Source organism: Chelonia mydas, chromosome 6 (genome assembly GCF_015237465.2).
Source record: "Chelonia mydas isolate rCheMyd1 chromosome 6, rCheMyd1.pri.v2, whole genome shotgun sequence".
NCBI classification, from domain to species: domain Eukaryota; kingdom Metazoa; phylum Chordata; order Testudines; family Cheloniidae; genus Chelonia; species Chelonia mydas.
In genome coordinates this window covers 33,993,175-34,005,703 of record NC_051246.2, presented here as the reverse complement: position 1 = coordinate 34,005,703, position 12,529 = coordinate 33,993,175, and the positions used below count along the sequence as shown (strand labels likewise).

The 12,529-nt window shown below is 42.4% G+C and overlaps 1 protein-coding gene across 2 annotated transcripts in view; it reads left to right on the top strand.

Moving 5' to 3' along the window:
* The first annotated feature begins 2,708 nt into the window (after positions 1-2,708).
* Positions 2,709-12,529, top strand: part of INSC (INSC spindle orientation adaptor protein) — a 133,522-nt gene continuing 123,701 nt past the window's right edge. For both annotated transcript variants that reach the window (XM_007057095.3, XM_037899746.2), the window contains exon 1: positions 2,709-2,900. In XM_007057095.3, coding sequence (XP_007057157.2) covers positions 2,818-2,900 — 83 coding nt within the window. In that variant the 5' untranslated portion in view covers positions 2,709-2,817. The remainder of the gene's footprint in view (positions 2,901-12,529) is intronic.

Here is a 12,529-nt window from a genome sequence, read left to right as displayed (position 1 = left end):
CTCACTTCGTCAGATGCATCCGATGAAGTGAGCTGTAGCTCACGAAAGCTTATGCTCAAATAAATTTGTTAGTCTCTAAGGTGCCAGTAATAAGTCACTGGAACCAGATGGTATTCACCCAAAAGTTCTGAAGGAATTCAAATATGAAATTGCAGAACTACTAACTATGGTATGCAACCTTTCACTTAAATTAGCCGCTGTACCAGATGACTGGTGGATCACTAATGTGACACCTATTTTTTAAAAAGGTTCCAAAGGCAATTCTGGCAATTACAGGCCAGTAAGCCTAACTTCAGTAACCAGGCAAATTGGCTGAAATGATAGTAAAGAACAGCGTTATTGGACACACATAGATTAATATAATTTCTTGGGTAAGAGTCAATGTGGCTTTTGTAAAGGGCAATCATGCCTCACCAATCTATTAGAATTATTTGAGGGAGTCAACAAATGTAGCCAAGGGTGATCCGGTGGATGTAGTGTACTTGGACGACCAGAATGCTTTTGACAAGGTCCCCCACCAACAGCTCTTAAGGAAAATAAGCCCTCACGGAATAAAACGGTAGGTTCTCTCATATATCAGTAACTGGTTAAAAGATAGGAAACACAGGGTAGGGATGAATGGTCAGTTTTTGCAGTGGAGAAGGATAAACAGCGAGGTCCCGCAGAGATCTATCCTGGGACCAGTGCTGTTCAACATATTAATAAATGATCTGGAAAAAGGGGTAAACAATGAGGTGGCAAAGTTTTGAAGATGCTTAAAATTACTCAAGATAGTTCAGTACAAAGCAGATTGTGAAGAGTTACAAAGGCATTTCACAAAAATGGGTGACTGGGCAACAAAATGGCAGATGAAATTCACTGTTGATAAATGCAAAGTAATTTACACTAGAAAGCATAATCCCAGCAAAACATATAAAATGATGGAGGTCTAATTTTAGCTGTTATCACTCAAAAAAGAGATCTTGGTGTCCTTTGGATGTTTTCAGAGGACTATCCACCTCAATGTGCAGCAGCAATAAAAAAAAAGCTATCAATGGTAGGAAACATTAGGAAAAGGGTAGATAATGCCACTATATACAGCCATTGTAAACCCACATCTTGAATACTGTGTACAGTTCTAGTCACCCCATATCAAAGAGGTATATTAGAACTGGAAAAGAAGAGCAACAAAAAAAGATTAAAGGTATAGAATAGCTTCCATGTGAGGCGAGATTAAGAAGAATGGACTGTCCAGGTTGGAAAAGGTACAGCTAAGGGAGGGATGTGATAGAGGTCTATAAGATCGTGACCGATGTGGAGAAAGTGAATAAGGAAGTGTTATTTACTACATCACAATACAAAACCAGGGGTCACCCAATGAAATTAATAGTAGGTTTAAAACAAACAAAACGAAGTATTTCTTCACACAATGAACAGTCAACCTGTGGTACTCATTGCTGGGGGATGTTGTGAAGCTCAAAAATATAAATAAGTTAATAGAAAATAGATCCATCAATGGCTATTTGTCAAGATAGTCAGGGATGCAACACCATGCTGTAGGTATCCCTAATCTTCTGACAACCAGATGCTGGAAGTGGACAACAGGGCGATCGATCATCTGAGAATTGCCCCATAGGGTGTGGGAACTAAGGGTGCAGGGGTGCTGCAGAACCCCGAGGTTTTGTGCAGGGTCCCACTAGCCACCCTGTGCCCAGGGTCCCGGCGCTGCCAGCCTGGTGCCCAGGGTTCTGCTCCTGGCCCCGCACCTGGGGTCCTGACTCCTGGGTGCAGAACCCACGCCTGGGGCTCTGTTCTCGGCCTCACATGTGGGGCCCCAGCTGCCACTGGCCTTGCGCCCAGGGGCTTAGCTCCTGGCTGCCGCCAGCCCCACACCGAGGGCTCTGTTCATGGCCCCGCGCCTGGAGTCCGCATAGGGGGTCCCAGCTGCCGCCGGCCCCGCACCAGGGGCTCTGCTCCTGGCCCCACACGTGGGATCCCAGCCTTGGTCTCCTTACCCCTGTCTGCTTCAGACCCACCCAGAGCCAGGGTCCCACTCCTGACCCTGGCTCTGGGGTTTGCGTGGAACGGACAGCAGAAAGGGGGTGGTGAGGTAAAAAGTTTGGGGTGGGGACCACTGGCTTTCAGCAACCACACTGTAAAAAATTTTCCACTGAATTGCCCTTTTCTGTTCATTCCCTTTGAAGCAGCTGGCATTGGCCACTGAGAGAAGGCAGGAAACTGGGCTAGATGGACCATTGGTCTCATCCAGTATAGCATTTTGTATGTTAACACTTATCATTAGACATCAGGGGCCTATCCTGCCCCCCTCCTTTAATGCATAAAAATGTACATATCTATGTATGCTGCTAAAACAGTGTTAACATACTTCCTGAGCTGATCCTTCATACAATAGCCTGATGCATTGTAATTTGAGTCTGCTGTCTCTGGGAGATCCCGGGATACAATTTCTGTGAGGGAGAAGGGAGGTAGCTGGGTAACAGCCCTGTGTCACTTCACAGGCCCCATACTAGTATAATGAAAATGTTCCTTACTAAGTGACTTTGTGCTGTGCAATAATACAAGAATCTCATCAGCACAGCAATCCTATGTGTTCTGCAATGTTATGTACTTTCTGGCCTGATTCCCTGCCAGAACGATGCTAAGCATTCTCAGTGTAAGGAGAATCAGGCCCTTTGAGTTGTTCTTAATAAATTATTTTGCTACACAATTGAATATTATTACTGTATGTCAGAAGAGTGCATTGACACTCTATTGTACTATATCGGTCTGACTTTATCCTGTTTTGATTTATTTATTTCATTTTAGATTTTCTGGCCTATGAAGAAGCACACTAACAGACTGAGAAGCATGGCTTGTCAAGGTGATGACTACTTAGATTCCCTTCCACTGCCTGTTCAGCGGTAAGTGCTGATGTGTGTTTATTGTGTGATGTTATAATTAATTATCTATATCTTATATCTATATCTATTGTGACAGGGTCGGGCCAGATGGCTACAGGAGAGTGATAGAAGGCAGATATATTAGCCCCAGGTTAAGTAGGTCCCTTTTCCCTGGGTAAGGTAACAGGGAAGGTTCCAGAACAATCAGGAACTTTCTGGAAACAATTAAGGCAGACAGGCTGATTAGAACACCTGCAGCCAATCAAGAAGCTGCTAGAATCAATTAAAGCAGGCTAATCAGGGAACCTGGGTTTTAAAAAGGAGCTCACTTCAGTTTGTGGCACATGTAAGGAGCTGGGAGCAAGAGGCGCTAGGAGCTGAGAGTGAGAACGCGAACTGTTGGAGGACTGAGGAGTACAAGCATTATCAGACACCAGGAGGAAGGTTCTATGGTGAGAATAAAGAAGGTTTTGGGAGGAGGCCATGGGGAAGTAGCCCAGGGAGTTGTAGCTGTCGCACAGCTGTTCCAGGAGGCACTCTAGACAGCTGCATTCCACAGGGTCCCGGGCTGGAACCCGGAGTAGAGGGCGGGCCCGGGTTCCCCCCAAACCTCCCAACTCCTGGTCAGACACAGGAGGAGTCGACCTGGATTGTGGGTTCAGAAAAACGGCCAAACTGAGGGCTGCCATGACGCTCCAAGGCGAGCAAATCTGCCAATAAGCGCAAGACCCACCAAGGTAGAGGAGGAACTTTGTCACACTATATATTATGATACAGCATGGCCAGAGGGCAGCAGGAGAGTGTTAGAAGGGAGCCTTATTCCCTTTAGGGGGAAGAAAGGTTGCTATAAATTAATTAAAGCACCTGAAGCCCATTAAAGCACCTGAAGCCAGTCCTTTAAGAAACCCCATATCCAAGGCAATAGCAAAAGAACTACTCCAGGTTTTTGCCAGAGTGGGCATCCCTAAGGAGATCCTGACAGACCAAGGACCATGTCAAAATTAATGAAAGACTTGTGTACCCTACTCCGCATCCAGGCCATACGGACCTCAGTCTACCATCCACAAACAGATGGACCGGTTGAGTGGTTTAACCTTACCCTTCAAAGTATGATCTGGAAGGTGGTAGCTCAGGACGGAAAAGACTGGGATACCCTTCTGCCGTATCTAATGTTTGCTATACGGGAAGTCCCGCAGGCGTCCATTGGTTTCTCTTCTTTTGAACTACTATATGGATGCTACCCACGCGGAATATTAGATATTGCCAAGGAAGGTTAGGAAGAACAACCCAACCCAGGAAAGAATGTCATTGAGCACGTGACACAGATGAGAGAGCGAATAACTCAAGTAACCCCTATAGTATGAGAACATTTGGAAAAAGCACAAGAGGCCCAGCAGACATATTAGAACCGTCAGATGAAAGTATGGAGATTTCAGCCGGGGGAACGGGTGATGGTGCTAGTGCCGACAGAAGAAAGCAAACTCCTAGCCAGCTGGCATGGACCATATGAGATAGTGGAAGCCATTGGGGAGGTGGACTATAAGGTCAGACAACCAGACCGCCGAAGGCCAGAGCAAATCTACCACATCAACTTACTGAAGCCCTGGCGTGATCAGGAGACGTGCCTGGTCATTCGGGGAGCTCCACCCCAGACAGACGACCCACAGAGGCAGGTGAAGATATCTCCTGAGTTAACTCCAGAACAACGAACAGAGGTCATTGATATGATCCAACAGAACCAGGACGTGTTCTGTACACAGCCGGGCCTTACAACACTGGTCCAACGTCATATTGTCACCAGGCCCGGAGTAAGGGTGATGATAAGACCATACCGGATACCGAAAGCTAAAAGGGAAGAAATTAGGACAGAAGTGAAGAAGATGCTGGGACCTGGAGTAGAGGGCGGGCCTGGGTCCCTGCCTCTCCGCTCCCCTCCTCTAGGACACTAGTGGGGCAGTTAATACCCCAGTTCAGGGGCAAGAAACGGTGCCCTGAACCCCTCCCCCAAGAAGAGAAAGCGCGAGACCCATCATAGTAGTGCCGGCAATTTACCATAATATATAATCTCATTGTATGCTAAATAGAGTTAAATTGTAGGATTATAGAATATAAGATTGATCAGTAGTTAGAAGGGATAATTATGTATTAGGTATTTAAGTAAGTAGGGTTGAAAAGCAAGGGCTACAGGCTGAGGCCTGTAAGATTTTTAGCTTAGCCATATTAGCCCATAGAGTTAAGACATGCTTGATATAAGTAATTACCAAAGAATGACCTATGCCACAAGATTATGGGGGAAAAAGATGTATCAATGGATGATATTGCAAAAAATTAACAAAGTAAATTTTTACTTTCAAAATACCCAGTAGCCACACTTTTCTTATAGTGCACGCTGCGGTTAGGGCATCTGTGTGCATAAATGCTAATGAGATATAGTCAAATGCCATTATAAAAAGAGGGTGCCCAGATTAGGAAAATTGAGCTCTCTGTGGGAAACTCCTGCAGGAACCATCTCTCTACTGATGACCAATCCATGAGACCCATCAGACCCAAACACTTAAGGTGACCAGATGCCCTGATTTTATAGGGACAGTCCTGATATTTGAGGCTTTGCCTTATATAGGTGCCTATTCCCTCCCCCACACCTTCCATCCCAATTTTTTCACCCTTGCTCGCTGGTCATCCTACTAACACTATCTAGGAGGATGTGAGTATAACTATATTTGTAACTTGTGCATAGGTCTGTATGAAATTTCCATATGTTTCGGTAATCACTTTAATTGTAACTTTAATGAAACTTGTAAAATGGACTAAACCTTGAACTTGTGAAATGTATGTGTAGTCACTATCTTTGGTTTTTATGTGTTCCTAGAAATTCTAAACCTGAAGCAAGTAGCAGAAGTGACTTTCACTCTGTTAAGCTTGAAACTGTAGCCACCAGAGCTGAACCTACGGTGATGTAATACCACATTACAAAATTCACTTAAAATAAAATAAAAGGCTACAGATGTCATACACATGTGAGCTAAGATAAACACTGAGTACTATATCTGAAGTCCAGTTGCTCCGGTTTGGCTCAATGAGTTTCTCTGTGGATCAAAACATCCAAACTTGGATGTTAATTTGGTTTTGTGGCTCCAGGTTTAAAAAAGCATACATTCAAAGAGCTGAGTATGTATGGGTAAGTCTGGGTTTCATTCATGCAGAGTTATTAGTAGATCTCCTATTCCATGTGTGCAGTTTGGCGTTTTGAGCGTACAACTTGGCTGCTTATAAAGAGAGCATGAATTAAGTTTTTTTAAAAAATGTCGGACTATATTTGTAGCAATAATGTATCCATTTTAATTGCTTTACAGTATCACAATCTGATTAGTGGCTCACAGTGATGCAAGTCATCATAATGAATGATACCCTATTTAGACTGCTGAAAACCCAACTATAGAAGTAATTGATCATTCCTAACCTCAGTGAAAGTGAAATTATGATTTTGTTCAGATATTCCTTGCATAACCCACACCCACTCAATGTAGTGCTCTGTCCTCCTCTAGTGGTAGCTGAGCCATACATAGAGGTGGTTTAAGAATCCCAAAACAGTAAAACTCTTTCAGAAATGTCTGATCTCTTGTGTGGTTTTTGTTTTTGTTTTTTGGGATTCTTTAAATGTTAAGGTTTGTTCTGGTAAGAAAAAGGAGAGGGAGAGAATAATGGAGGAGGGAGAATGGATTGCAGTCTGTCATAATCATAACTAGACCAAAAGAGTGGTGAGTGTTTCAAAGGATGCTAAAGTAACAAAAGAGACATACGTAAAGTGAAAGAAGGGGGTTGGTATTGGGGAAGGAAAAATACAGGGCGGGGGTGAGGAAAGCGCTCCTACTACTTACTCATGCATGTGGGTTGACTATACAATAAGGTCCAAGGTTGGTGCAAAACAGTCTTTGCAATTTGAAAACCACAATATAATGGCTTTAACTGGTGGGTTTTAAACAGAGTTGTGAAACAATTGATGTGGACTTGTAAAAGGAATAATATAGACAGAATAGTATTTAAATGAGGACTGAGTCAGGTTTCAGAATAACATTTTTAATTAACTAATAAGAAATAGGCTGTTATAACTTCGCCTAGTTTGCATAGGCTGTTATAGCTTAGTCTAGTTTGTCTCAGGATTCCGGCTTTGTATTCGTGTGTGTGCGTGTGTGTGAGAGAGAATTGTGTTAACCAGCAGGAAATGTGGCACTGTGTATTGTGTTGTGAGGCATTTAAAATTATAAATATAAATTTTTATAAAGAGTTCAACTCTTTATAACCCAACACCCCACTAGGAGTCTGTAAGACCGCTTTTTAAAAAATATTTTGTTTCCACAATGGTCAATTTAGTACTGATATCCTCTATCCATAAGAGAATACCATGTTGTGCATCCTCAATTGCTGTTAAAGTCACTAATCATGTTGATTGTGCAAGAATTCAGGGCAGGCCCTTAAATTGTGTTCCTGTCATGTTTCAATTGTTTACACTGTTTTTCTCTCCACTATGATTTTGTGGGAAATCACAGTTTGGTTTGGGAAGTCCCTGGTGTATTGAGTCACCTTGCTAGTGGTTTTCTAGCATACTGTCAGACCTATCTTCTCTAATTGACATCTGGTTTGATATATACAGTACTTAGTGTATAGTTTATCTCCAAAAAAAAAAACAACTAAAGGAGAAAAACAAAACCACTGTTATAGAAACCTATTTTCCATCTCTGTAAGTTAAGAACACATAGTGACCAATAAGAGTTTTATGAGAGAAAACATTTAGAAATAAATTTAAATTATCCCTTTTTTAGTTAGCGCTGTTTTAAATGGTTTCCAGAACCATTATTAGGTTTAATATGAAACACTGGTCTTTTAAGGGAATAGAGAAAAATGTTTCATGCAGATGCCATTTTCAGAGTGATAGTCATGGCCAGTTCAATACAGCTTGTTTTGGTGTATATTCCTTAAATTATTTAGGGGCCTCTCCAGACCATTGAACAGCCAGGATCTGGGGGATACAACGTGGTTGAAGCTATGTTGGCCTCTGCCCTCCTCTTGAAGTGTGAGTTCTGTGCTGCCCATCTTAGCGCCCCTGAAATCCAATGTGGGTTGAAGGCACTTTGCCTTCCTGACTGCAGAAACTTACAACTTCAGGAATGTTTAATACGAGGTTTGAATAAGCTTTTAGTTCTAAAAATGAAATGTGACCCTAGAGAGGAATTAGTCATGTTTGTACTTTGCTTTGGAATTATAAAGGGCAATATATTTTATTATATAAATAAAGAAGTTTTATTCAAAGGTCAGGAGTTAGTTAGTGAGTACTCAGGCCAGAAAAAAATCTATCAAACACCCATGGGAGCAGGTGGCTTATCTTCATTTTGCAATTGGTTTAAATCTTGGCTCTGAACATCATGTTATAATACCATTTTCAGTCTATAGTGTCTTGCACTTGAAGCTCTCAAAGCACCTTACTAACATGAACAAATGTAAACTTCAACCCTGTAACTTAGATAAATATTGTATCCCTGTTTTATAGAGGAGAAAATCAAGGTCCAGTGGGCAATCCTTTTATATTTGGATACCTAAAGTTAGCTATTTAACTCTAGTGACTTGTCTGCTGTACCTTTGAAAATCAGGCCACCTTTTCCTACATTTAGTCCCCCAAATGCAAAAAGTTTACCATTAAATGACTTGCCCAGAGTCGCAGAGGAAGTCCGTGGCAGAACGAGGAATAGATTGCAAGTTTCCTGATTCCCAGTCCTCTCTTTAACCAAAAGGCAATCCTTCCTCCCTTTGTTGGATGTTCTTCCTTTCTTTGTTAGACTAAGGAACAGAGCCCTAAGAAGGAACAATACAAATAAGGTTACCCCATGCATATTTATAGCTTTGTGCTGCTCTCTAAAATGTACTCTGTATCTGCAGTATTCTGATAACTTATCTGAGGGAGCTGCTTTACTATTCTGTCGTAAGAGAAACTTGATCTCTGCCATCAAGAAAATCATGCTTAGTTTGGCTCTCAGCTCTTTTTAAAATCTAGACTTAAACCATTAACTTATTCCAGTTATCTTAACTTATTTACATGGGTTTTTTCATGGTTGCATTAGAGTTTCTGTAGGTGTTCCCTTGTATTTTTATACAGTAGATGAATGGAGCTATATAAATTAAATTTATGAAGAATCTGTATCAATTACTAGTGAAAGAAGCTATGTGAACTCATAGTGATGATAATAGATCTATGGCTGTTTGTCACATAATGCCAATCACCAAAAACTGAGCTTGCTGGAAAAACAGGAGGAACATTCCATCCATTTTTTTTTAAGAACTTCATTATCATAGATTGTGCTGAATGAATGGAAAACTTGGCCCCAGGAGTTTTCAGCCACTTCAACTCAGTGTCTAAAATTGTACCCATAATTTTGCATGTGAAAACAAATGGGGTAGTTAAACAAATGCCTGATCTCCCGTATGGGCCATGTCTCACGACACACCTTCAGTCATGTGACTTTCAAGATGCATCGTGCAGCTTGGTCAGAGGGGAGCCTACACTGAACTATGGGCCAGGTGACCCAGCTCATAGGTGAGAGTGGGGACCAAAACTACAATTCCCATGAGGCAATGTGGCACAATTGGGAAATGCAGTTTAATGCTGAACTGACTTTAAACAAAACTTTTCAGGTCAGGTCAACAAACCAATGTAGGGATAGACCTTATTACTAATGCCAAAATGGTTAATAAAATTATAAATTATCATAATGTTAGGTTAAAACAAGATTGCATTTGCATTTACTGAATTTTAAAAGATACTTACAATTACTTTCATGAAGATGATGATTGGAAAATGTTAGCTCAAATTAGCATGTTTTTGGTTCCTTCATTAAATGAAATGTTTTAGCTAATTAAATAAATTTCTAGGGAAATCTCTGCTTTCTGTTAACAGGTATCAGATGTTAACAGGTACAATGACAGGTATCAAAAACGTCTGAGGAGAACACCTTCTTAACCATAAAACCATATTTTTACCTACTGTGTATTTACTGCATTGATTCTGGGATATAGCTTTTATATAATTCTATTTTTCTATATTTCTTTTATACAGTGTTTTCAAGATGTAAATAAGTATATGTCTTGTACAGAATATTTGCTAGAAGTCTTTAAATTAAAATTGTAGATGTACTACAAATGGTAGGAACAAATCTATATACTAGGAGCCAGTTGGTCAAAAGCCAATGAACCGACAAGAGTGTCTTCTCAAAGACTAGTACACTTCCCCTTTTACAAGACACCAGTTTGGTATAGACATTATCTTTATCTCAAAAAAAAATTCTCATGATATTTATGTTGTAGCAAGAGATCTGGTTGTGTGAAATAATGTAAAGTATTCTTTATTCAGGATATTTCAAAGAGGATCATAGCTGTACACTTGAGAGTATGTCTACCCTACATGGTAAATCCAGGCTCAGACTTGGGTTTAAGCCCAACCACCCCCTTCTGTCTACATTCAGTCTTTTGACTTGTGCCAGAAACCGCTTGGGACTCTGGTCTACCAACCTGCTGAGGGGTATGGGTCTGAGCCAGAGTCCTATCATAGTGTGGGTCTAAGCTTGCTCACTTTGCAGCATGGATATAGTTGAAGCCTGGGTTGCCAGATTTGTGTCTAGAGTTCAACAACGCTATGCATCCTGACCCTTCCATCCCCAATATTCCTAGGAACCAGAAGCAACCTCCTGGTTCATATACAGCTATTGGCATTTAACCCTTCATTTGCACATGGACTGCTCCGCTGGAAATGTAGTTAACCCTATCACGTGTTAGCTACGGAAGAACTAAAAAGAAGTCTGACACCAAGTGCACTGCTGGTTGGCCAGGGGAAAACAGATGGATTCTGGTTTTTAAAAAAATGATGTAAGAAGGGCAAGACACTTGGTTTCAGCAAGAATGCCAGAAACTATCCTGGGTACAAAAGTATCTCAGACTGGTGGCCTGGGGGGATCCACCAGACTGCTTAGTAATATGGGGAGGAAGTCAAGCAGCTGTAGACTGACTACCACAAAGCCAGGGATGATAACCACACTTTAGGGAACTCCCTCTCTACCTGCTTCTTCAAGGAATTAAATTGGGTGTTGGGAACTGTGGCAAGCGCAGAGCCCACTGTCCTGCATAATAGCCTGCTGGGTGGGGATGGCACGCTTACACTGCCGGAGGAGAACCTGCAGCTGCTGGATCAAGCAGCCAAACCCTGGTACGGACGCTGGTTGCTGATGAGGCTATGCTGCCAGAGCAGCTACAGCACATCTTGGGTCCATGTTTGAAGGAAATGTTTGGGAACGGCCCAGGAGAGCAGCTTGCAGCTGAAGATCATGGTATGTTTTGGCTGCCGTATTTTTTTTTTCTTGTTAACCCAGAAATCCTCCCCCCACATGTTAGTATTATGTCCAGGGCCGGCTCCAGACACCAGCGGAGGAAGCAGGTGCCTGGGGAGGCCAATAGAAAGGGGCGGCACTCCAGCCGTCATCGGGGCAGCACGTCCGGGTATTCGGCAGTGGGCCGTGCAGTCCCTCTCTTGCTCTTCGGTGGCAGCTCAACCAGGCTTGTTTTTTTTTTTTCCCTTCGCCACTTGGGGGGCAAAAAAAGCTGGAGCCGGCCCTGATTATGTCCAACTAAAGTATTATAAGCTGTGCTGTGTTGTGTGCTTCCACTGAGGGTAGAAGCCATGCCATTTCCCTAGCAGATCCTCAGCCTTCCTCCACTCCCTCACTAAGTGGGATTCATTTCAGATAGATACTGGGAAATGAGGAGGGGAAGCTAAGCAGTTAGCATGAAACTTTACTTGATGAATGCTTATTGTTAGACTAATGGGTTTGGAGCAGTAAACTTATGAACCTTTTCTCCAATTACAGCAGTTTGGAAATCAGCCATGCTGGACCATCCCCTCAGCACAGCTAAAGGGCCCCAGGCAGTCTGTATTGTGAACCCTTATGGTAGCAGAGAATGTGTTCAGCATTATGAGTCCAAATAGCATTTAGTCTGTGGTGCCTGGATTATGAGTCCACATGTACTTAGTCCTGGGTCTGTGCAATAATTCAGGGTACTTGTAAGGAGGCTGTAATGCGTCTCCATCCTAAATCAGCATCTTACTTATTTTGCCACTAATTTTCACCTCATCCTGGATGACGATGCGTGCAAATGTCTCATGGAGTAGGAACTCCTACACTTCAAGGCCAGAAGGGACCATCATGATGATCTAGTCTAATGGTTGGTTGCATTACATGGCAGGGCGTATTTAATAGGGCTGCCTCTGTAGCTCATTAGCTTCCTCCATTTGTAGATGTGCTGGTCTGTCACCATACACCAAAAAAATCTCCTTAGCATACTTAGATGGCACTCTACTGCTGGCCTGGAATAAGAGCTCAAACTTCCACTCAGGTACCTCCAGGACCAGGTATGAGGCTTGTGCTACAACGCAGTGTGGATGCTCAAGAGCAAGCTTGGTAAGAACATAGCTGCAGATGTGAATGCCACAGACCTGGGTTTACTATGTGGTGTAGACCTATCCTAAGTCAGAAAAGTGGGCCTCTATACCACATCTCTTTGCAAAGAGAGAAACCTTTGGTTTTAAGTCCACACACAGTTCTAAATATCTA